Consider the following 25633-nt stretch of genomic DNA (forward strand, 5'->3'; position numbering starts at 1 on the left):
GTGGTGGAAGTGCGCTGGCCAGCATTCAAGACCTTCTGCAAAGTACTGTTTTTGTGTGTTTTTAATTACAGATCATGTTTACTGTCACACATATGATTGACCAGTGATATGTACATTTGACGAGATGAACAAAACCAGCTCCTGATAAAAACACCAAGCATCATTGTGAGTTTTCAAAGAAATCTGTACCACCAGTGCAGAATACTGTCTGTGCCAGCAACTTCTTCAGACGCTCATGGCTTGTGTAGGTGGTGAAATGACAACAGAAGTTTATCTTCAAATGACAAACACACTTTGAAGTGACGAGACTTCAAAAGGAGATTTTCTGAGGGACTGAATAAGCACACAACATAAACATTACAGGTGTACCCAGAATCAGCCTTATTTACACAATAAAACAGATACTTAAATATTAATTACAGCTAATATGTTAGTTCTGTGAAGGAGAGGCAGTCACGCCAATAAACTGTGGAGAGAGACAGGCTTCACTGCAGTATTCTATCAGGAAGGGTCTGATATACGGGGCTGTGTTCAGGACGTGAAGTTCAGCTTGAAGAGGACTGTTTGAGGGGTGGTCACATCAGCCACAGCTAACTCCTGTCCATCAGCCAATCCCAGCTCTGCAACAATCCAAAGAAACAAAGAAACAAAGAAACATCTATAGCTACAGGTAGGGCTGCACAGCAAAGGGAAAAAGGATAATCACCATTTCTTTAATATTATATTGGAATTGCAATCCTAACTAGTCAGCTAATTTAACCAAAATAGTTTTCTTGTTCATTATTTCAAACTTTGTTACACTGTACATTAGAATCATGTATCAAAATATCCTACAACATATAAATGATAAAGCAGTTAACTGACAAACAACTGTTTGGCCAATGCTCTTTTCTTTTAATGAGCATTTAGTTTTACTTCACTACCAATAAACAACAGTTCCTATCTGAATAGACAGGTTTATCGTTAAATGTTTTCAAATTTTATACGAGAGCAGAAAATAGGCAAATGATTCCACTAGACAGACCTCCAAAAACTGAAGCTAAAATAGTGGCGTTTGGGAGCACTTTACAAGAGGACAGAAGCTCGAACTACAAGATGTACCATATTGAAAGCAAACATCTGCAAGCACTAAGAAAGACAACTATTTCATCCATGTGCTCCAAGTGTGATGCACAGTGGTGTCACACGAGTGTGCAAAATTATAAAGAAGGATGTGGTGGAGGCGACGGCTTTTGAGTGTGGCGGGTGTTTTTCAGACCGAAATATGTTTCTTTACACATTGAACTCGTATTGTTCAGGTCTCAAATGCAAAATCAACAAAATACTGATGAAGATATTATAACAGTAGCAGATAATTCACTTACATTCACTGCTCAGAGAAAGGGTCCAAAGCACAACCGACGTTATGTTTTTCCTGCACATTGCGTGCAATTACACATTTCCACCACAATAAAATACAACTTAACAACAGGTCTCCAAATCCTTAAAATTGACATAGTATAGCTTTCTTTCATAAGGTATGTTAAATACAGTTTTGAACCGTTTATTTGAGCCTGACATATCAGTACTACATTTCACGGTGCATACAAGGAACATATTTTAATATCTCATTATTCATTATCAGTGCATTGATACTTACTTCAGTGAACACCGATACTTACATTTTGATGTAACTGACTGATGTGCGTGCTTGAATGTGTATATATCAAGTATTTTACAATAGTTTTTCAACTATATACATAAAAATAATAATAATAATAATAATAATAATAATAATAATAATAATATTATTGTCAAAACAATTCGATATTTAAAAAAAAAATGCATTTCTACCACTACAATATGTAACAAAATTGATACGGCACGTCTACATAGAAAAGTAAGCCCATTATACTTTTCACCAGACAGTTCATTAGCGTATAATTTTTTTTGCCACTGGTGCCTTAAAACAACATTATTTAACTTTCAGGTTACCTTGGTCAATTATGTTTAATCGACTGAAGAAGCCAAAAATTGTGATCACAATTAATATATGATTAAAGGCACAGTCTTAGTTCCAAGTTATGTTCTGGCTTTGTACTATAGTACTTGTTACAAATATTTGGAAACAGGTTGTATATCTTTCTGTCTATGTGAAAATGTGATTAAGTTTGACTGAAATGTATGGTTCCTCTTACCTTTCAATGTTTTGCAGAGATTTGGCCTTGTTCTTTCTTCAATTGAGGCGACAGTCTAGACAAACATAAAACATACACATATCTGAGTAACATCTCGAACACAGCACTTCTAAATTACCTTTATAGACAGAGTCTTACCTGTAAGTACAGCGTTTTATTTTTGCCTTCAAGTGTTGCAGTGATAGCTGGAGATTTCATTTGTCTGAAAATATGAAACATAACCTACTCATCAATGCATGACCTCTCAGAGCTCAAAGGGAATGAAAAGAATATTTCTCAATCATAAATTTCATAGGAGTTATTTAGCAGTACTCACAGAGAGGAGTTCTCTGTCAAATACTCCAGTACTTCCTGTAGTTTAGCAGAGGGTGGAAACTGTAGTTTCTGAGGAACTTGACTACATGCTGAGCAATTTTCCTGTTTGACAGATAGCAAGAACACAAATACAAAGCATTTTTCACTATTTAAAACAAAGTACACTGTGACAAGAGCTTAAATTGTAATCAATGAATTGTGTAATTAATTGATAATACATAAAAAAAGCAGGGTTACCTTTCGCTCTGCCTCAAAGGTATAAGTATACAACCCATCCACATCATTGAACACCAGATAATTATTCAAAGGAATATAAGCACTGAAAAACAAACAAATATTTATGCGGACAAAATTAACAAGATATTTAGATAATAACGTATTATTGGTTTGACCATGAACACACCAAAAGTAACTAATGTTTAAAATTCAGAGTGAGGAGTCAAAATAATTGAATACATTTAGAAAATTACATGAAGTTCAGAAGTTCACATGACAGAAGAGAAAAAGCAGAAGGAAAATTCACCTTGTAGCAATCTTAAAAACTTCTGTAGCACAAGCAGCTGCAAAAATATACACAGTAAGTAAAATATGTGCAAAGTTAAAGGTGTTTTATTATTTGTATTACATTACATATTCAGCTTTTATATACGACAAGACATCTTTTGTCTACTCTGTGCTCATTTAAGGAATAAGAAGAAATAGAAGAAGAGCTTAGAAGACCTTAGCATGTTAAGTACACCAATTTTCTTCAGTTCTGAAAATAAAACTAAGTGTAATGAGCCGAGTAGAGAGGAAATGTGTTGTGTCTGCTTTGAGCCGTACCAGCGATGACTGCATTGGTGGAGGCAACAGCAGGGATGATTCTTTTAACCACTCCTAGAAACCCAGAACATGAAAAGGAATCAATCACAGTAGAATGCTGAAGCAGAGTACTTACACAGCATCACAGGACAACATGCTTACAGCTAGAAACTCAAAATGCAGGGTCTTTATGGCTTTACCTTGAGTGAGTCTATAGGTAACTCCAGTGATGCTGAACTCAGCTGCTCTTTCCAGAGACTTCTGAAACACCCACTGAATGTGTTCAGGGTTATCACCATCCAGAGCCACATCATCTGCACAGAGCATGCAAACATTTAAAATAATGCAGACGTCAGAATATTAATGTTTAAGTATATTAGGTTTCTTACTGCTGTTAATTTCATCACAATTTCATTGCCAAGATGACATGAGCTTTGGTTTGGATTTAAAATCATGAACAACTGTCAGCATCTGTAACATTAAAGACAATAACATAACGATGCCTGTCACAATCATAAAATTTTAGCAGATGATTAATTGCTATACAAATAATTGTGATTAACCGTTTAATTATCCTGTTTTGTTTGTTGCATGCAACCGTTAGCATATAATCATAAAGTGGCCAAGCTGGCTGATTAGCTATCCTACTACTGAGCTGCTGATGTGACAAAAACAGCTTGAGATCAAACAAACAAACAAAAACAAACAAACAAACATTATTCACCGCTGCCCTCTAAAAGACTTACAGTGTCGGAAGTTAGAACTCTGGAGTGTCTCAATAAATGTGTTTTCTCCTTCTTTCACATACATGTATTTGCCTCAACCAAATGGATGTGTTTGTTGTGAAGCATATGATTATAAAAAAAGAAACCAACTGTGGAAAATAACTGTGGTCAGCTCAAATAATGGCGATCAGCCAATTATGTAATAATTTTGACAGGTCTCTAATGACCCACAACATACTGACCCTCACAAATCACAAACTCAACCAATCATTTGATCAGTTCTACTTAAATTTCAGAAGTATACATTACATGCTGCAAGACGCTGGCACATGTTCATGCAGCCTAGCTCTACCAGATGTTCTGACACAGTATTAGGACTGTGCGGTACTGATAAAAGTGCGATGTTCAGTAAAGCTGTTGAATATCACAATGACGATATGAGAAGCAATAAAATATTATAAAAATAAGCGTGCCCCTGACTGGATGTGACGCAAGTAAAGAGATTTTTTTTCGGATGTGTAAACAGAAATCTAACAACCTCTCCTTTACGTACAAAGCAAAATACAAAATTACAAAAGCACCATTCACTATTGGGCAAAATAAAAAGAAATGCAATACTAACAACTATTTACATCAAAACTTTAAGAACATTTTTTGTGCACTAAAAGGTGAGAAAGTCAGCATTACCTCAGAGGCTTTTTCTATAAAAGCTACAAAAACAAATATTTATTTTTATGTAGACAAACAAGAACAAAAATATTTTTGTTTATTTATTTGTTTAAATATGTTAAATAATTAACATATGATTAAATATGTTTGTTTTGACAGTATCTATTATTGCCTGGCACGCTTAAAACACAATAATAGATGTGTGAACACTCAGGCCTGCAGTTCAGGATGGAGTAGTTTGAGTTGTGCACATGTATACTGCAGTTGGCCATTCAGCCTAATGGTTAAGTCATTCATTCTCCATCTGGGTGAACAGGATTCAATCCCAGCACAAAGAAGCACTCACTGGGCTTGTAATGATGTCTCTCTGGCAGCATCTTAAAGATGCATTTATTATGAAAACTCACTACATGAGAACAACAAAATAGATTTTTATCTTGCAGCTATACACTATAGGTATGAATGGTCAAACTTTCACGTTATATTATACATATAAGAATATATGCCATATCCATGACTTAACTATTTTACTTATATGTGCAGGACATTTTTTCAGTGTTCTTATCTTCCAGGTGTTTTTCATGGCTGGAAAACAAGTCTATACATTTTCATACAGGACGTATGGGAACACTGTGAATTATCAAAACCCAGAGAGTGTCAAAAGTAATGCTTTCATTGACAGGGCAAAAATCATTTAATCCTTTTCAGTGCAAAGTGACAATTACAACAGTGCTTATAAAATGTAGGCACTGCCAGAACAAGCATACAAGTACCTCCAAATGGCTTTTCTTTGGGCCACTGCAGTATCCTCACATACTCGATGCAGTGTTCAGGCAGCCGTGGCATTGATGCAATAGTGCACATAGGGAAATTAATCTTTAAGGAAGAAAAAAAAAAAATAAAAAATAAAGACAGACCAATGACAGAATCAGAAATGCACTGAGGTCTCAATAGCTGGAAGAAGACACTGCAAAAACTGAAATGACAACACGTTTACAAGGTGTTGTGATAATGTACTCATACATAAATGTAGCACTATAACAACCTGTGCTGAATTAAGGGTGAACTACATTAAGCAAACATTAGTACCTGAGGAGGGTACAGCTCCAGTGTGCAGTCTATACACGCCGTCATTCCAGGCAGGATGACCCTTGCGTTCCCCTTAAAACCTTCTGTACCTCCATCTATCAGGGGGATGATGGAGCTAGGATCCAAAACCCCATCTTCATACACGAGCAGGGACAACTGAGGAGAGCCCACACAGCCACAGTCAGGCAAGAATAGCCTGCTTACATGCTGATTCCAACTTGTAACAGGAGAAAGGGCCATATGAATACTGTGGTGGTGATGTGGCATGAGAAGCTCTATACACTACTGACAGGCATAAATGCACATCACCATCCTTTGATGCAGGATTGTTTTGATCTTACTGAAATCACAGCTCTGGATTTTGAATAGATACAAGCAATTCAGCTCTAAGACAGAACTGTGGATCAACCTGATGCATTCTAAATAAATGGGGATATTTAAACAATAGATCTAATGTCTGAAATGGAAAAAACAAAACATGTACTAACCAGCATCCCATTCATCCAGCGGCGAGCAATGATGGAGTCCAACCCACACACGATAATGTGGAATTCTGTATAAGAGCCAGAGCAAAACAAGATGAAGCAGGAGTTTCTGTATGTCATATTATAGCTGCCATTACTGATTACATTTTTAATCAAGTAATCAGTTATTACATATTATTTTGACAACTAATTGAGAAATCAACTTTAAGAAATGCCAATAAACACTAACAAAGCATGCAGTTTTTTTTAAAAATTGCAAAACATTTTACTGTAAATAAATATATATATAAATAATATAATATGTAATATATTTGTCAATAAAAATATATATAAACATTATGCAGCTTTAACATTTCTACCCAGAAAAGAGGTTCATCACTAATCAAACTTACGTCTGTAAAAGGATTCATCAAAATCTTGAATTTTTTTGAAGTGACTTAAGTGCTTGTTAAGGAAAGAGAAACTACACCATCACTGCGTTACAACTAAATATTCACTGTGTGCATGCTGTGAAGGATACGGTACAACGTGACATCCAGGAACTCGACTGTTCACAAAGTCAGCTGCCACCTCAGCCTTGGGCCGACCTACGTCTTTAGACCTTTGAAGGAGATGTGCAAAAAAAGAAAGCCAACACGGTCAACGTGAAAACTGTGACTGCTACAAATAAGAAAGATTTCAACTCAAAGCCACAGTGTTCAGAGGTGAGTGGGTGCATAAACTGCAGTCTTGCCTGAAAAGGAACTGTCTGTTCAGATTGGACACATCAATGGTGTCCATGTCTACGACGTGGATCTGGCGAAAACCTGACAGTGCCTGAAACAGAGGGATGTGTCAAACGCTCACTGCAATGAAGTGACAATAACCCACTGTATCCGCTGTATTTGATATATACATTTTCTTGTACTAATGGGGCTGTCACCACTGGTTATATATCAGTAATTGAGCAATTTACTGATATTTAACATTTCCACCCAGAAAAGAGGTTCATCACTAATCAAACTTACGTCTGTAAAAGGATTCATCAAAATCTTCATCAAAAAAATTTTTTTTACAATCTCTGACTAATTTGGACAATTAAACAACATAAACATTTAACTTAAACCATGCACTGCCTTTCAAAGACTCAAAAATACTTCACTGGAAAAGGATAATCAAATAAATCTTAAAAAATAACTTCACTAAAGGAACAATATGAAATATATTTACTGTACTAAACCATAAAATGATCATAATGTCATCAGAGGAATGGAAACGGTTAAGGAAACATGCTATGCTGAAATACTGGCTTCTCTGACAACAATGCTATAGCCAATTTGTCCTCCTTTAAAATTTCCAAATCCGAAACGGAAAGTCCATTTGTGTTTTGGCCTGTGATCCCACCCGCTGCCGATTTCCGAGTACCATTCCAACACTCCGGACCGCCAGATATTAAACAAATTGGCAGGCAAACACAGCGTGCTGCAGCCATGGAAGCAAGCAAACAAGGTGGATCAATAGAGGTAACGTTAGCAAAAACATTAGTAAGATAATGCCCTAAAAAAACCTAGGCATCCTTCTAAAAGCTCTACGACCACACAGAGTTAAATGCAAGGAAATATTGCTGATGCATTTGAAAGTTGGAGACAACTTAGAGCCCCGAAGGACTTTAAGATAGATGTTGATTTGGCTAATTTTCCTCAGGTAAGTGAAATTCATCACAGGCCAAAGGTGCCACACATCACAGCACAGGCTTGGTTCCAGCAAACTGAAGCTAAAATGACACCTGTTTTGAGTACATTAGAGTGCGCAAAGTGGAGTGACTGGCGTTAGAGTGAAAGCTAAAATCAAGTGTGTTCTGAGGTGTGTGGTGCCAGTACTGTGCTCAGTTTCAGAGTTTTTTTTCTGGCTCTAAAGCTACGTTCACACTACCAGGTTGAAGTGGCACAAATCCGATTTTTTGCCCTAATGTGACAGATCTGATGTTTTCAGGGCTGTGTGGACACGCAAATCTGATCTTTTCAAATCCGACCTGAGCCACTTTCAGATGTGGTCCTAGATCGGATACGTATCTGATTCATGGCCATGCGACCTTAATGTGCCGCTCAGATCGAAATTCATGTGCTTTTTTTCCCACTGCGCATGCGCTATCATTCAGCGTTACCATGGCAGCAGCGCCGAACAGAAGTTAAATCCTGTAAACAGTAGAAAAGCAGCACATCTCACCTTTTTCACCTTCGTTTCGCTCTAATAATGAAGCTGGGTAGTGTGTTTGTTGATGTACGTGATTCGTTCATGTGACGTTACTGAGCAGGATGTGCGCATGCAGGGCATTTCAGGACGCCGGTTCGTTCACAATAATGACAGATTTGAGTCACTTACCTAAACAAGTGTGAACCATACTGTCAGAGAGATCAGATTTGAGCAAAAAATCGGATTTGAGCCATGAGGCTTGTAATGTGAACGTAGCTTAATTTTTCTCCTCTTTCTACCAGTGCTACCAATCAGTAAGCTTCTTTAAAAATATAAATGGGTGGAATGTGTTTATTTTGCCTTTCAGATAGGCAATAAAAATTGGACAAATCATCATTTTGAAACACTACCATCATTTTTAAATCTTGGAATTACTTTTAAAACACCATATTATACCTTATTACCATTATATTGCCCAACCCAACATTTAAAACATGCATCTTGCATATTGCTAACTCACTACTTGAGAAGGTAAATTTTAGGGGGATTTAATAGTAACAGTGACAGCCTCATTCTGAATCTCCAAACTCAAGCAAGCAGGATTCTAAATTGCACAGACAAAGGTACAATAATAAAAAAGCATGTTTACAGTTCCATCAGACAACATTAGAACTTTACCAGGTTCTTTAGCAGCTCACAGCCAAGACCTCCTGCTCCGATCACTAGAATCTTGCATGTTTCCAATAAAAACTGGAGAGTCTTTAACAAAAAAGGGAAATGAAAGGAAGTGATCAACTGCAACACTAAAGATAAATATTTGGTCAAATAGATATTTGTTCAAAACCTTTTAGTGGCTCACCTCATCACTTGCTTCAAAATCAGGATGCGTAAAGGGGCCAGATCTCTCCAGAAACTTCTGCACGTGACTCCATCGCCCATCCCAATCACCACTGCTGCCGACATCCACTGCCATTCTGGAGAGAAAAACCTAATCACTGCATATAGAATTACGCTCAATAAATAGACCAATAAAATCATAAACAGATTAAACAAGCACTATAAACTGGCCTGTGGACCAGTCATAATGTCCAATGACAGTCCAAACACCAGACAGCAAGAAAAATATACACACATCTCACACAATGTGCACAAGGTTAGTAGATTAACCACACAACAGATCTGGAATTCATTCATACTGAATTTTATGTTGCAGGGGAGCTGAAACAGGATCATAATAAAAACAAAAGTCATAATATAGCCTGCATAACAGGCTCTGACTGTTCTTTCTTTCTGAAATAAACTAACTTTATTTATACTATGATTCTTATCTAATGATTTGAACTATCCTAAATTAGAGGAAAAAATGTAATTCGTTTTATAGAAGGGTGTAACGATTTTAATATATTACCACTATGAATGTTCAAAATTTAAATCTGTATCACTGACACACCCATTGCTCTCTTTTGAGCATCTCACAGCATTTTTTAATGTAAACGTCAAAATGTGGAAAAAATTTAAACAGTAATTTGTTTATAGTCGATGCCTCGACCCAGACTTTGCAAAGATTTTGCGAATATGTAATTGTGCTTTGTGTAAAATGTAGACATGCTATACTAGGAGTGGGCAACATGATATTTATTGTTGTGATAATTTACATCACATAATATCACAGTATTTATTTCTGAGCATATCATGGATATTGTCAGTACTTGGAAACCACTGACAAACTGTATATTCCAGCATAAAAGCAGCCAAATTAGTTCTGTTTAACTGGATGTACTACATTATGCCTTGTGTGGGAAATAGTCCCTGGTACTTCAGGGGTTCCATGTTCGCTGGCTATTAACTCACTCGCCATAACGGCCCTGATGCTAGCTTCAATGGCAATGAGGTTCCCCACATTAATTAAAGATCTTACACATCTTTTTTATCTTCGGTTTTAGAAATGAGTAACAATTCACTCTTTCTACCAGTCTCTTGGGCGAGTTTTCAGCTTTGCAAATATGCTACGGCATACTGTAAAGTTTTTCCGTGGTATCCTGGGCATAGTTACAGTTGCTAGGCTATGAAGGACCAACTATCTGCAACAGCGCAACCCTGAGACAGACGTGTGCAGCATCATTAGTTGCTACTCGCCATTTCCAGGCTTCACCTTTCCCTGAATTTGCATTTTTTTTCCACTAACAGATGGCATGACACAGTTTTCAGGGGTCACTCAGAATTTTGATTTTGAGACATTCAGGGGGTCCAAGAGGTTAATTAGGTGGTCCTTGATTATGTGTAATAAAAAATCACTGAATTCATACTTTTTGATAGCATCTTTTTTAAAATGTGGCCATACTATTTCTTTTTTGCCTCATCAAAGCTCAGAAAAACTACATACTGTGATGACAGTGAGCATTTGTCAAAGTGACTTTAAGCATTACAATATTATATTTGTGCCATATCACCCACCCCTACAACACATCACTGTTGTCAGAAGAAAACCTCATATCTCCATTTTCCATGTTTTTCAGTTTTTGACATAATTTGAAAGTACCTATTGCCTATTAGATTGTGTGTAAATTTCAATATGAATGGACTAAAGGCAATGACCCAAAATGACTTGGAAAAAATTCTGGTTCCACTGACTTACATTAAAAGTAAAGTATGTTTTTTCCTTCTCCTGTAAAGTTACCATTTTGGAGATAGGAGGTTTTCTTCCGATAACAGTGATATAAAAGTTTATACAAGGCAGTTCAGGGTTTTTATTGTTCACAGGGGTGCCGTTTTATACTACTCTGCAATGTTTTAAAAATAAAAGTTGTATAATTAGAGCTCTGCAGAATGAAGACATTAACAGATGGAACTAAAGTTAAATAAACTATTAAAACACAAAACTAAATCGAAAAATAACACGGAACCTGAAAACAGGTGTAAATTAACCGTCACATCCTACTGTCAAACTAGGGTGTCACTGTGTAAGCAGTGCCGGCTCTCACTACCAGCCTGTCTGTCTGTTATGGAACCAGGCGTCAAAATCAGGACCTGACATTGATTTAACAAAGAGACACTTCCAAAAAGGATTTGGTGCAAATGTGCTACGTAACGTTGGCTACAGTACAACATGTGAAAATTCATCACCACTTCATTTCTCCTAATGAACGTTACTCCTCTCTACAACGGCCTTGTTTATTTGTGCTGACAAGCACAGAGGCTAGTTAGCCGCTAGCCAGCTAACTTAGCTAGCTAATATCTTACAATGAAGTCCAAATAGAAAAATCCTTCCTCTGTTTCTTTCTTCCTCGCGTTTTGAGCCGCTCCAATCTGTGTTCTGTACTTTTTATCAAGTGGATAGTCTCGGTTCGGATGAGAAAGGATGAATTTTCACACTCCCTATGCTGTGAATACTCAAACCTGCAGCCAGCGCTTAGCATTTCATCACTAACTTCTCAGTCAGCTCCTCTATTCTCCTTCTTTTCTTCTCCCTAAAAAGAGAGAATAAAAGAAGGTTCAAGCACACTCGTATAGCACCAGGTGGTTATCCACACATTATCATAATCTGTTCCCTAAATATTTGGTTCATTCAACGCTACTTACGGCTCTTCCCCATCCGCCATACTTTATGCTTTCACCGTGCCATGCCTTCCCACAATGCACTGCCGCCGGCTCCGACTTTAAGCGTGTCCAGTGAAGTTTGGTGAGTTTAGCGCGTCCCTCATTCGCTCGCTTTAACTCGGACAGGGTCACTTTATTACCACTAATACTGTTTAATCTGTCGAACTGATAGAACAGAGGCTTCTTTATGTTATTATATTTCTAAACATGGGAGCTCGTTATCTTTTATAAGGTCGTAGACACTTTTATTTGAAAATATAGCTATCCTCTAGCTTTAGCCAATGACTGGCTTTCACTTTTTAACCTACCTTTTTATTTACAATAATAATAGAAACAAATTTAATATAAGTAATAATATTATAATCAAAATTATGTGTATATACATACGTGTATATATATATATATATATATATATATATGTGTAGGTGTGTGTGTGTGTGTGATTATTTATACACCGCATAACATTATGACCATTGTTTCTACGCTCATTGTCCATTTTATTAGCTCCACTTAATATATAGGTGTATGGACCCTTATGGACCCTCACAGAGCAGGTACTATTTGGGTGGTGGATCATTCGCAGTACTGCAGTAACACTGACGTGATGGTGGTTGTAGTAAGTGGAGCTGATAAAATGGACAATGAGCGTAGAAACAAGGAGGTGGTCATAATGTTATGCCTGATCAGTATACATATACATATATATGTATATATGTGTGTGTGTGTGTGATTATATATACACCGCATAACATTATGACCACCTCCTTGTTTCTACACTCATTGTCCATTTTATCAGCTCCACTTACTATATAGGTGCACTTTGTAGTTCTACAATTACAGACTGTAGTCCATCTGTTTCTCTGCATACTTTGTTAGCCCCCTTTTACCCTGTTCTTCAGTGGTCAGGACCCACAAGGACCCTCACAGAGCAGGTACTGTTTGGGTGGTGGATCATTCTCAGCACTGCAGTAACAATGACGTGGTGGTGGTGTGTTAGTGTGTGTTGTGCTGGTCTGAGTGGATCAGGCACAGCAGTGCTGCTGGAGGTTTTTAAACACCTCAGTGTCACTGCTGGGCTGAGAATAGTCCACCAACCAAACATATCCAGCTAACACCGTCCTGTGAGCAGCATCCTGTGACCACTGATGAAGGACTAGAGGATGACCAACACAGACTGTGCAGCAGCAGATGAGCTATCGTCTCTGACTTTACATCTACAAGGTGGACAGACAAGGTAGGAGTGTCTAATAGAGTGGACACAGTGTTTAAAAACTCCAGCAGCACTGCTGTGTCGGATCCACTCAGACCAGCACAACACACACTAACACACCACCACCACGTCAGTGTTACTGCAGTGCTGAGAATGATCCACCACCCAAATAGTACCCGTAATGGTCATAATGCCTGTTTGGTGTATACATTATATAATATATATAATATATTTCAAAATTAATTTCACAGGATAGCATCCACTTTGTGGGTTAGAAGGATTTTTTTGGAAGTGGCCAAATTGCTTTCCATTGAATTTTACAAGACATGTTATTCCAAATATAAACAGCAGGGGGAGTGGTTACAGTGGCTTGAGTATTTGTTATTCCTTCGTAGATTTCAGGCTTACTAGAGGGCAGTCAACACCAATGTACAGTTTAGAGACTGTATAGAAGGTATATCACAGTCTTTCTAGCACCTGTTGGTATCGCATCAAAGAAAACAGCGAACCTCTTAGAGTGAGAGGGAATGTTTAGGTTTTAATGAATTCTGCATATCTAAGTAATAAATCCCTAATTTTAAGCAGTTGACTAACCAGCAGAATTACACTATCATCCCTTGTCCTTATTGTTCCAAATCAGACGAGCAGTTGGGAGTGTGCTGTATGAAGCCTTGAACTCTCCACATTCCTGCATATCAGCATTAAAATTTTTAACACTATAACAGGGCTTGAAAGATGAACACGTGCAAAAAATGAAAGGCCACAAAATCTACATGAAAACTGCTACAAATAAGAGAGATATTAACTCAAAGCCAAGCTGTGTCGCTTTGCATAAACTGCAGTCTTGCCTGGAAAGAAACTGTCTGTTCAAATCGGACACATCAGTGGTCTTCATGTCTACGACGAAAACCTGACAGTGCCTGAAATAGAGGAATGAATTAAACACTCACTACAGTGACAATGATCCATTTTATTCACAGTATTTGCTGCACAAAATTTCCTACACAAATATTGTGTTTGAATTCACTTAATTAATATACTGTCACAGTCCAAATCATGCATCTCCATTTTTGTTGTTTTTTATTTATTTTTTTTTTTACATCATTTTAACACTCTAGCTTTTACGTTGTGTGAAAAGTTCATGATGAATGGACCAATAGAAATGCTCTAAAATCACTTAACTAAAGTTACTATTTTGGAGATACTTCTCTTTCTTGCAATGATATTTGAGAATCCAAATTCAAAGACTTTGATTACCTCGACCAGGGGTGTCCAGAGATCCGCCCCACGGCCAAATGTGGCATGCAGACAGATTTCAAGTGGCCCATGGCTTCTATTTTAGAATGTGTTATAAGTGGCCTGGTAGCCAATATGTTGCAGTGTTTCGTTTCACCTGATGGTTTCATTTGGTTTAGTCAAGACTACAGCCATAAAGCGCAAACTTGACATTGAGAACCGGTGATTTTGACAAGATGGAAATTTGAATACTTTTTCATTAAGAGCCACAGCAGATGTATATGTCAAAAGACCAGTGGCGTAACTGGGATCTTAAGGTGCCAGTGCAAAAACAATTAATGGGCCCCTACACCATAAAAAATTACTTTCAATTAATAAAAAATGACAGCGGAATTCGTACGTTTATTCGGTATTACGTCTCAAGCGAGCTGATGCTCTCAAGGCATACATAGTCCCAATGCATTTTTTATTTGTGTTTATGTTTCTAATGTTAGTGTTTCTGGAACAAATAAACTCTTAGATAAGGAACTTTACATGTCATTTTTGAGTTGCTTGTTATTGTTTACAATAAGAAGTGATTCCAGACTTGAAATGTGTTATACTAAATAGTCTATTTAGTATGACACCCATCCATGAAGTATGACAGCACCATAATCAGCTTACTCCAGTGCAAGAGGGTCCGCGGGCCCCGCTGCGACTGCCCACTCTGCACCCCCTCTAGTAATGCCACTGCAAAAGATTATAATGAATTTAATATCAGTAGACATGAAACAAATCATGGACGTTACAGTAAATACTCAGGAGAGGGCAGAGTTACTAAAGAAACTGCAAGCTACCCGAGTCTCACAGCACCAGCTTCTCATCAGAGCAAATTCAGAAGTTTAGTATATATTAACCCTTTAAAGCCGTACATGTGGCTATTTATGCTATTAAATTTGCTCTTCTCATTTAATAAAGTGATTTTTGAATATTGTCAATGTATTTATTTGATACATTAAGAACTATTTCAAACATTTTTTTGTGAAACTAAAACCAAGGAAATACGACCAAAGAAAGAAGGGAAAATTCACAGCGTGGTCTATCAACTCACATCTTATCGCTGCTTTTGTTTAAAATAACTGAGACTGCTCACTCAGACTTTACAGAGCCATTCAAACCAGAGGTCACCTTCTGCCTAAAGACTTTGGTGCTAACCACTTCAAAAACAACATGAATAATTCAACAAACCTTCATCTAAGGAAATGCAGTTGTCCTCTATTGAGTTTGAGTTGAGATATTGTGCTGTATGTTAACCTCTATTACAAAAAAAAAATCCACACTGACCTGCACTTAAACACAGACTTCACAAAGACAAGGCATGTGATGTTTTACCTTATCAACTACAGTGCTTTTTGTAAATATACACTCATTCTGAAATTGATGCATGTAACATGCTCCAGAAAAGTAGTGAAATTATCAAAAAACATTTTAAACAGGGGATGCAATTATGCTTGGTTAAAGAGAGCATGTAGGAAAGGCCTAGGCTTCTATGAGCAAGGGTGGGTCAAGGCTTGTCACTTTGCCAAAACATGTATCAACAAATTAGCTGAAGAACAGCATTACTCAACAAGTGGGCGAAAGAATTTTAGGCATTTTACCTTCTACAATGCATAATATCAGAAAAATCAGGAGAAATGCCTGTCCATCGAGGGCAAGGCCAAAAAAATACATCTGAATGCCCATCAGATAGTACTTCATTAAAAAACTGGCATGCTCCAGTTTACTGCCAATGTCAGTAAACACCGTTCGTCACTGCGTCACAATTGCAAGTTATACTATGCAAAGCAGAAGCATCTGTATGTCAATAACATCCAGAAACGCTGCCGACTTTCTGGGCTCAAGCTCAGCTTAAATGGACTGATGTACGGTGGAAACAGGTATTGTGGTCTGACGAGGTAACTGGTGGTCTGAGTGGAAACATATTGTGGTTAGATGGGTAAACTTTTGGTCTGAGTGGAAACGTGTATTGCAGTATGAGTCAAATATGTACTGTAGTCTGACAAGAAAACAAAATATGAGCTGTAGTCTGACAAGAAAACATCTCTGGGTCGATTAAGAAAAGGCCCACAGATTGTTAACAGTGTAAAGTTCAAAACTAGATCAATTGCTGTCTTCAGTCTGCAAATGATTATTAAAGGTGGAACAGGTGATTTATTTAAGAAATATTGTTATTTTTTAAATACTCTTTACAGCCCGATAGTAATCAATAAATTAAATGCTGTGACAATGAAAAAAAAATTATCTGCAGAGGCCACAGGACTATAAAAAACCCTGTCCAGTCATTTCATTTGGACTGAATGAAATGATTGGATGGCCCACCTGCCTGTCTGCCTACCTACCTACCTCACGTCTTGCCCATATGTGCCCTCTGCACATGTACTCAATTGCTTATGTGCGGAGTTCATCATACATCTCTACACACACACACACACACGAAAGGTAATAAGCACGGTTCACAAGAATGACAGGGAAAGTTACATAGCTACCTACAACAGCTCACACTGCTAAAGAACATCAGTGTGAGGGAGTTGTAAGGCCTGGAAAGCGACGCAAAGCTTGCTATTTTTCTGTTGGACAGGTAATTATCCCTGCTTTGTTTTGTCTGTGGGGGAATTTGCTAATTTCCTGACTTATGTAGCCAACATAGCTAGCTACTTATGTAGCTACATTAACGCTAATGTTAACACAAAGCTGAAATCAGCTTTTTGTTCTTGCCTGAAGTGACTGCTGCACCATTCAAGGTGGAACAGGAAAATTTAGACAAGAAGCTGGCGAAGAGGAATCCAAGTTCAGCTTTGTAATGTTAACTAGGCTGTAGATGTACGCTAGCTGGTGATGTTTATGCTTGTATATAATCTGAGTGTGTATATGTCCGTAGGCTCTGCGTATTCAGGCGTTTTGAGGGAGTGGCTTTGGAAGAAAGGCTGAAAGTAGGGGGTTGAATTTCTTTGGCTTTATGTTTTCAAAAACTAACTTAACACGGTGCTAAACATGCTCCTGTCCCAACATTTTAGAACATGTTTCAAGCATCAAATTTTGAATGAGTGTTTATTTACAAAAAAATATTATTATATTGTGTGAATTATTGTACATTAGCTAATAAAATTCAAACAATTCACTGCTTTCTATTTTACTAGCATTTCGCACACAGTCCTAATTCTTCTAGGCTCAAGGTTTGTAAAAATAAAATCCCTTTGTAGCCTGAAGAAATGTTTCAAATGTGTCAGCATCACTGTGTCCCTTCTACCTTTTCAACAGCCTTTCTGTTCCAATATTATAGACATTTTGCATTGAGCATGAATAAATTGATGTCTTTATACATTATAAGTGTTCCCTAGAAACACATCTTGTAACATTACAGAAATGATGTTCTTAAGGTAAAAAAGTAGCTGCACTATGCATGAAGTTCAGGTGAGATTAGATGCCATACTGAAGCAGAAAACATGGATTTAACTACAAATCTACTGTTAACACAAACAGCTGCTTCAGTAAAGGTGTTACGCATTTGTGCTGACTCATGTGAATGTGTTAATTATGAGTCAGGAATGTCCTACTGACTCTGTTTACCTGAGATAACAGTATCATCATATCAGTGCTGTTTAGTAATTGCAGGACTAGTGCCCTAATTCTAACTCTCTGATAACAGATAAATAATTCCACTTGGCTCTTTACGTGTTTTTCTTGGCTACTTTTCTGGAAGCTGTACGTAGCTGAATGAGCTGTTTTATGCAAAAATAGATGCTGTTTTTCATTATCTGTGTGCAAAAGTTTAGTTTCTATGACTGCCCAGTAAAGTTGACCCCAAACTTATCCTTTCAGTTTTACAAAGATGAAACAAAGTAAGGGTTACTGGGTTGTAGATTAGCCCTGTGATTCTTCTGAAAAGGAATAAAAAGAAACACACACAGACATATGTAATTACGGAACTTTATGTGGATCATTTCAAACAAATAAGCATCATGTCAAAACTACAGAAGGTGCTCTCACATGTTTTTGGCACATCGATAAGCAAAGTAGTAGGTTTTCAGTAATATATACTGAAGACATGGTTTACTGATGCAGGGCTGACTCAGCAAGTCAATAACAGTTATCTGGTGACAATAACTGTAGACACCCGTGATTACAGCCTTTTTGTGTAGGCCTCTGGTGATCCTTCTCCCTGCCAGATATTTACAGTTAATATTATAAAATAAAACATTTTCCATAACTTTCTTAACAGATGAACCAGAATGCTCATAGGTCTCGGTGTGTGAAATGTTGTGAATCTGTGTTGAGCTGCTAATGAGCAACGAGGGATGAAAGTGGAGGGGTTCGAAATGAGAACCCCCTGGGTCGAAAGCAATTCGCACTTCTCAACAAAGACTTGGTTTCCTTTATATCACGAAAATCATGCATAACTGCTACAAAAAACACCATTTAAGCACAATAAAACTCTTTTATAAATGTTGACCTGCTTGGCTACTGTGAAAAGGAATTGATCCTGCATTCACTGTATAGTGTCGTATAGTATATTTTTCCGCTTGTGGATGTCATGGTAAAAGCTTTTTAAAAATCTTTGACAAATGATGGACAAATCATGAAGATTACCTTTTACATATGTTAAAGCTCCACTATGTACGTTTTGGGGAATTGGAGACCCCTCTGGTGGAAATGTATCATTGCATGCAACGTGCCAGTCAGCACTCGGTAAGGGACGTGTCTTCCGAGGATGTAAGTGAATGAACTATTATTGTCATCATATCTTCATTAGCATAATGTTGATTTTGAAGTTCAGAATCAGAATCACTTAATTTTGTATGTTACACATACAAATACTTAACTAAGGGACAAATAACATAAAAAGACAATAAATAAATAAGAAAGAATAGTAAAGAGCCAATGTGAAAGGAGCTGAAGAGATATGTGAATATCTATACATAGGCAGGTCTGATGGGACACATACATCAACTATTATATACAGAATATTACAGAATGTCATGCAAATAAAAATACACATACACTGCATTTGAGGCCTAAACATCAAGCCGGACCTTCATTTGAGTCTGTGCTTGTGACATTAATACAGAAAGAAGTATGATGTGGTCTGAAAAACTCCAGCTCCATTCAATGCTGCCAACTTTTAAATGACAATTTCAGGCTTTACAGCAGGAGTGTCAAACTCATCCACTAAAAGGGCCATATTAAAAAATCGCAGCAAATCTGTGGGCCAGCTGTGTTTTTATTTCATTTTACTGAACATTTTGCCACGACCCAAACAGGTCATTGTTTATTCTAGATATGCCCAAACTGTAACAGCAATAAAAGGCACTGAATACTACAAAAATAATTGTAAATAAAAATAAATTGTTTTAGGTACCTTTTTTTAAACTGCCTATTTGCTTGCACTAGACACCAGGCATCATTTCTTTTTGTGCAACTGGCGCTGGCCTATAGATTGTTGTTGGGGGTCAGAACGCACACTATGTTGCAGTGCATGCTGGGGACTGTAGTGCATCTTAGGTTGAAACAGGCTAATAGGAATAGAAAATTAAAATAATTTTGCGGGCCGAATAGGACTGTGTCACGGGCCTGACTTGGCCCGCGGGCCTTGTGTTTGACACATGGTCTTTATAGGGTGACACACCACGTTCTTTCTTCTGACTCTACAGTTCTACTTTTGTCAATTTCAATGTAACCAAAAGAAAACAATCTCACATAGTGCAGCTTCAACATCAACATTTATCAGAAACTGTAACCTGGCTATAATTATATTTAACTGATATTTTTCCCCCCACCCAATGGTGCATGGTGGTGTAATCAAATCTTAGAAGATGTTTTATAGGCTGGCACTACATTTCATTTAAAGATTACAAAAAAACATGAAATTTATTCTGAATAGTATGAGGTGAATCATGTTTAATATGAACAGCAAAAAGAACTAACAGTACTAGCGCTATTCAATGGAAAGCACATACAGTAGAAATACCGATAAACAGGAAATCATGCTCTAATCTATGAGCCTTACAATGTGTGATAATCTTAAGTGCAGAATCACAATCTACTGTAAACACCTCCCCTCTGCCAGGAACATGATTTGAGAGGATAAGAGCCAACTAATGGGTGTATAAAAGAGCAGGACTCATGCTATGCTCTTTGTGCAAGGCAATAATGGGCAAGGTAGTCTTGGTCTCGGGTAAGTGGCTTTGATACTAATGATAGTTCTGATGAAGGGAGGGTGCGTTTTTGTCTTTAAGCCTTAAAGAAAATGCGTTTGAAGCCCTCACAAGATGATTTATTTAAGGAAAAGAAGATCACAAAGTCTCATTTCTCTTTCTTTCTCTTGTTTTTGAACCAGCTTTGGCCCTGCTGCTCCATATGCAGCTTGGTAAGTATGTTAGTGTGGTTCAATGACTGAATCACTTCTTTACTCAGGAACTAATGCCTGAACACAGGTCTAAATACACTGTTGCTTTGGACAGGCTCAGCCTACATTTTATCATGCTACTTCACCAACTGGGCACAGTACCGTCCACCTCCCACCATCTACATGCCCAATGACATCGACCCCTGCCTTTGTACCCATCTCCTCTACGCTTTCGCCACCATGACCAGCAGCTACCAAATTGCCACTTATGAATGGAATGATGTGGAGCTCTACAGCCAGTTCAATGCCCTGAAGGACAAGTGAGTGCGTTGAACAAGTGAACTGATGGTGTTGCATAGATTTGATGCAACGTTATACAAGTGTTTACAGATGTTAGACATCTTCACAGATGTTAAATAGAGGTCTAAAAAAATAATACTCAAACAACACCCCAGGTTGTGTCAATTAAATCTGGTTTCTATTTTACAAAATAATACTATGTTCAGTAAGCTTCATTTCTGCTTTTGTGTATGAATTCGATTTCCAATTTTTCACAATTTCCATATAATTCAGTCATTAAGATGTAAATGAACTCATTCAGATTGGTTTGATATGAAATGGTTCATTGTAGAGAAACTTACAGACCTCCTTACAGTGGTGGTGATAGGAACCAGGGCTTGCAATGCTTACAATGCAAATATAGCCATTTTATTTACCATCCAAAATGACTAGTGAATCTACACGTGTCTTATATGTGATGTTCATAACAGTAAATTAGAGGTAAATCTGAAAAAATTACATTTTCTTTGCATACTATTTTTCCTGCAAGTAACATCCTGCTATGAATTGCCTTTAATAATACACTTTATTCCAAAAGTTTATCTCAAAACTATTGGAAAACAATGTCCCAGGCATCGGGCAGCATATTCATAACTATTTTGTGTCATAAATTTCTGTGATTTAGCTTTTAGAGGAATTAACTTCAGACATGTTTCCTTTAACTACCATTGTGACCAATTCTCTCTCTTTCATCATTGCAGGAATGGCAACCTGAAAACTCTGTTGTCAGTTGGTGGGTGGAACTTTGGTTCGTCAGGGTAAGAACTTCTAAAACCATTTTAGCTCCAAATGTTTTCTAATGTTTAAAGCACTTAAAATATGAAGATCAATTGCATGTTCTCCCCATCACTCTTGCCAGATTCTCTGCCATGGTGGCCTCTGCTGCCAACCGCCAGACCTTCATCACTTCTGTCATTGCGTTTCTGAGGAAGTATGAGTTTGATGGGTTGGACATCGACTGGGAGTATCCAGCAAACAGAGGAAGCCCACCTCAAGATCAGCAGCTGTTCTCCGTTCTGCTGGAAGTGGGTTTGCTAACTTTTCTTTTTTCAACGTTGAAGCATATAAATATTACTGTAAGCCTCCATTAACTTTAAAACAATCTGTTGCAACAAACTTTGTATGTCTACAAAACAAATTTTACAGGAGAAAACATAAATAAAAATGGAGTCTTGTAACGACGGTGACATATTTCACCTTTCATCAAGATTAATTATTGGAAATCAACCACAGCGCTAAAAACTGGACAATCCAAATCCAAATATACAAAATTCTGTTGAAAGAATGCGCAAAGCAAACGTTAGATCCCCCTTAGAACCCCAGACTCCAGTTATTAATCATAGGGCTCATTATTCTGTTTCTACTATGAAGTATTTACTACTATGAAACTAAAATGTAAGTAATGTAGTCATAAGTTTGAGGAACTGAAATGTGCGCTATGGAAAATTGGGGTTATATATAAATTATTAAGATGTAAACAAGGTCATTCAGAGTGGTTTGATGTGGAATGCTCTGTTCTAGACTCAGAACTGTTCACAGTGGTGGTGACAGGAAAGTGTTTAATATCTCTAAATATCGCTACCTGACAGAAAGCTATTACATCAAATGGTTATGAATGCATTACCCGATGCCTGAGACATTGATTCACGATAGTTTTGAAATAACGTTTTAGTCTAAAATGTCATTTTTGGTGGTGTGGAGATACATGCAGAGTGTTAAAGGCAGAATAGTCCCAAAAAAGACCAACTTTTTCAGATTTAACACTATTTTACCATCATCAACATTACAAATAAAGAAGATGCATGTAGGTTCACTTATCATTTTGGACAGTAAATAAAATGGCTACATTTGCAATGCAGACACTGTAACCTCTGGTTCCTTTCACCACCACTGTAAAAAAAAAAAAACAACTCAATTATTGAATTATGCATGAATTTTTTTAAAATTCCCCTTCAAGGGGGTAAAACATCACTGCAACAACTTTGTATTCCTTTTTGTGGTGATGAACAGGAGATGAGGGCCGCATTCGAGGCAGAGGCTAAGCAGACCAACAGAGCTCGACTCCTGATGTCTGCCGCCGTCTCGTCAGGCAGAGGCACCATCGAGACTGCCTATCAGATTCCTCAGCTAGGACAGTGAGTCAAACCCAGTCCCTTTTCCCTTTGAAAATCTTGGAGGTGTATTAAGCCTAATGCACTAAATTGCATAAAAAATCTATGTGGTTTCAATCTGGGACCATGGAGTTTACAAACTACACTAGCTGCACGTAGGTGACACCGCTGATATTATTTCTGATTCTCTCCTCAACCAGATCACTGGATATGATTAATGTGATGACCTATGACATGCATGGCTCTTGGGACCCTTTCACAGGAGAGTGCAGCCCCCTGTACAGGGATTCTTTTGACAGTGGAAGCTACATCTACTTCAATGTGGTAAGTCTGCAGTTGTTTCCATTAAGATATGTAAAATAAATAAATAAATAAATAAATAAATAAATGTATGTAAAGTAGGTCAATCAATACTCTTTGCCTACGTTTCCCAGCCCTAGTTTTGTAGTGTTAAAGGTTGGTTTGAGATCTGAAAGCTGATCTAGTGGTTTTCTTTAGGATTATGCCATGAACTACTGGAGGAACAATGGGGCTCCTGCAGAGAAGTTACTAGTTGGGTTCCCCACCTATGGAAACACCTTCACTCTTAAAAACCCTGCTGACCACGGAATTGGAGCGCCCAGCTCTGGAGCTGGGACAGCAGGAAAATACACTCAAGAAGCAGGAGAACTTGCTTATTTTGAGGTACCCTAATTACTGTATTATGTCTGTTTGTTTATGTGTAGTCCCAAAGTTGTAAATATGATATATATATATATATATATAAATATTTGTGATATTACATTTTTCTGATCTTTGTGCCTATGCATGGTAGATCTGTACCTTCCTGAAAGATGGAGCGACAGAGGTGTGGAATTCCCAGCAAGATGTGCCATACGCCTATAATGGAAACCAGTGGGTTGGCTATGACAACATGAAGAGCTTTGGGATCAAGGTAAGCATAATGTCTTGGGTAGTAAAGGTGTTTAAAACAGAGTACAGAACTTTAATGCTGTTAAACCCCTTGGGTTTTCCAGAGGGTCTTTCATTTGTCATCTTTTGTGGGAAACACCGCCAATGATCAAAATTAGATATCTGGGTGCATCCTATCAAAATAAAGTGGACAGGAAGGGGAGAGGCTTTTGTTGTCTATGCCCCGTGACCAAAATAACTGGACATTTTTTGTAGATGCTTCTAAATTCTAGGGGCTAGAGCAGTTTAGTTTGTTAGAAAGTGAGAGGCATTGAAAAACGTTCTACTGGAGAACATACAGTGTTTATCTGATGCAAATCAATCTGTTTAGTAGATAATTAGAACTCTAAAAAACAGACATTTTTATGTACATAAAGCACCCAAAATTAAATGGAGCTGGAAAATCATACTGAACCTTACACCGCTACTGTTAAGTAGTGATGTTCAAACTCAACTGCACATGAAGAAACATTGGCAAACAATCAATTATAAAAGGGTGCAGAAAAGAATTAAGCAAGTCAACATGTTTCTACAGGCTCAGTGGCTGATGAAGAATAACTTTGCTGGAGCTATGGTGTGGACCATTGACATGGATGACTTTTTGGGCACTTTCTGCAACCAGGGCAAATATCCCCTGATTAATGTGCTTCACAAGGCCTTTAATCTGGACCAGCAAGGTAAATACGACACCATACTGATAAGCAATGATAGCTGACTGTGATAGACTTTTTTTCACAAAGCTGCTCAAAGTTATTAACGTTGGCATGCTTCCTCTGTGCTAACAATTATTTTTGTTTCGTTTTCTTTAAAGCCTGCACACCTCCTGCAACCCCACTCCCCCCAATACCAGGTGTGACCAGCACCACCCCCAGTGCCAGTGGAGGAAGCTCCAGTGGGGGAAGCTCTAGTGGGGGAAGCTCCAGTGGGGGAAGCTCCAGTGGCACCAGTGGCATGAACAGCTCATTCTGCGTCGGCAAAGCCAATGGACTGTACCCAGACTCCTCCAACCGCAACAAGTTCTATGAGTGCAATGGAGGGAAAACCTATTTCCAGCAGTGTGCAACTGGCCTGGTGTTTGACACCAGCTGCTCATGCTGCAACTGGAGTTAAAGCCTCAATCTTTCCATATTAAGCCACTTACTGCCTTAAACACTGTTACTTTGTTTCACCTTCTTTCTAAAAACATACCATCCTATTAAAAGGAAAATGAAGTCCTGTTGATTTTCAGTAAAGTGTTTAAAGTGTTTAGTTCTTACCAGTAAAGAAACTCCAGTCGGCCCCCCAAAGGCAGACTACAGAGCCCTTATGTCTCTCAAGCAACAATGTTCACATCCTTGGTGCTCAGGCTTGTTTAATAAAGCTCATAAAACAGAT

The 25633-nt window shown here is 37.8% G+C and overlaps 2 protein-coding genes across 7 annotated transcripts; one reads left to right on the plus strand and one right to left on the minus strand.

Moving 5' to 3' along the window:
- Positions 1–43: 43 nt before the first annotated feature.
- LOC118822616 (NEDD8-activating enzyme E1 catalytic subunit) lies at positions 44–12075 on the minus strand. Of its 6 annotated transcripts, none has more exons than XM_036591779.1 (18): positions 12013–12075; positions 11862–11900; positions 9293–9407; positions 9112–9192; positions 6995–7077; positions 6782–6862; positions 6654–6697; positions 6265–6329; positions 5777–5932; positions 5461–5563; positions 3494–3607; positions 3315–3368; positions 3016–3052; positions 2730–2811; positions 2494–2594; positions 2316–2379; positions 2178–2232; positions 44–620 (listed from the first exon to the last, which is right to left on the minus strand). In XM_036591779.1, the coding sequence occupies exons 1-18, from the start codon at positions 12030–12032 to the stop codon at positions 532–534; spliced, it is 1383 nt and encodes a 460-aa protein (XP_036447672.1). In that variant the 5' UTR covers positions 12033–12075; the 3' UTR covers positions 44–531. The 6 variants fall into 6 exon arrangements, with proteins under 6 accessions (XP_036447672.1, XP_036447673.1, XP_036447671.1 ...); XM_036591780.1 differs by having other exon boundaries at positions 11830–11900; positions 12013–12067; XM_036591778.1 differs by having other exon boundaries at positions 11674–11900; positions 12013–12067.
- An 8547-nt stretch (positions 12076–20622) lies between these two features.
- Positions 20623–25632, plus strand: LOC118822089 (acidic mammalian chitinase-like). Its single transcript, XM_036590926.1, has 11 exons — positions 20623–20687; positions 20850–20879; positions 20974–21178; positions 21899–21955; positions 22057–22222; positions 23208–23332; positions 23509–23632; positions 23807–23992; positions 24123–24242; positions 24795–24936; positions 25071–25632. The coding sequence occupies exons 1-11, from the start codon at positions 20636–20638 to the stop codon at positions 25367–25369; spliced, it is 1506 nt and encodes a 501-aa protein (XP_036446819.1). The 5' UTR covers positions 20623–20635; the 3' UTR covers positions 25370–25632.
- Position 25633: the final 1 nt, after the last annotated feature.

The sequence above is a fragment of the Colossoma macropomum genome, unplaced genomic scaffold (genome assembly GCF_904425465.1).
Source record: "Colossoma macropomum unplaced genomic scaffold, Colossoma_macropomum, whole genome shotgun sequence".
NCBI classification, from domain to species: Eukaryota; Metazoa; Chordata; class Actinopteri; order Characiformes; family Serrasalmidae; genus Colossoma; species Colossoma macropomum.

Excerpts from the sequence above, each read along its gene's own strand:
- LOC118822616 (XM_036591778.1), bottom strand. The coding sequence starts at position 11,849 with ATGCTAAGCGCTGGCTGCAGGTTTGAGTATTCACAGCATAGGGAGTGT. Across the intron at positions 9,408-11,673 it reads TTTTCTATTTGGACTTCATT|AATGGCAGTGGATGTCGGCA; the intron begins GTAAGATATTAG and ends TTTTCTCTCCAG. Across the intron at positions 3,053-3,314 it reads CACCAATGCAGTCATCGCTG|CTGCTTGTGCTACAGAAGTT; the intron begins GTACGGCTCAAA and ends ATATTTTTGCAG.
- LOC118822089 (XM_036590926.1), top strand. The coding sequence starts at position 20,636 with ATGCTATGCTCTTTGTGCAAGGCAATAATGGGCAAGGTAGTCTTGGTC. Across the intron at positions 21,956-22,056 it reads TGGAACTTTGGTTCGTCAGG|ATTCTCTGCCATGGTGGCCT; the intron begins GTAAGAACTTCT and ends CACTCTTGCCAG. Across the intron at positions 23,993-24,122 it reads GAGAACTTGCTTATTTTGAG|ATCTGTACCTTCCTGAAAGA; the intron begins GTACCCTAATTA and ends TATGCATGGTAG.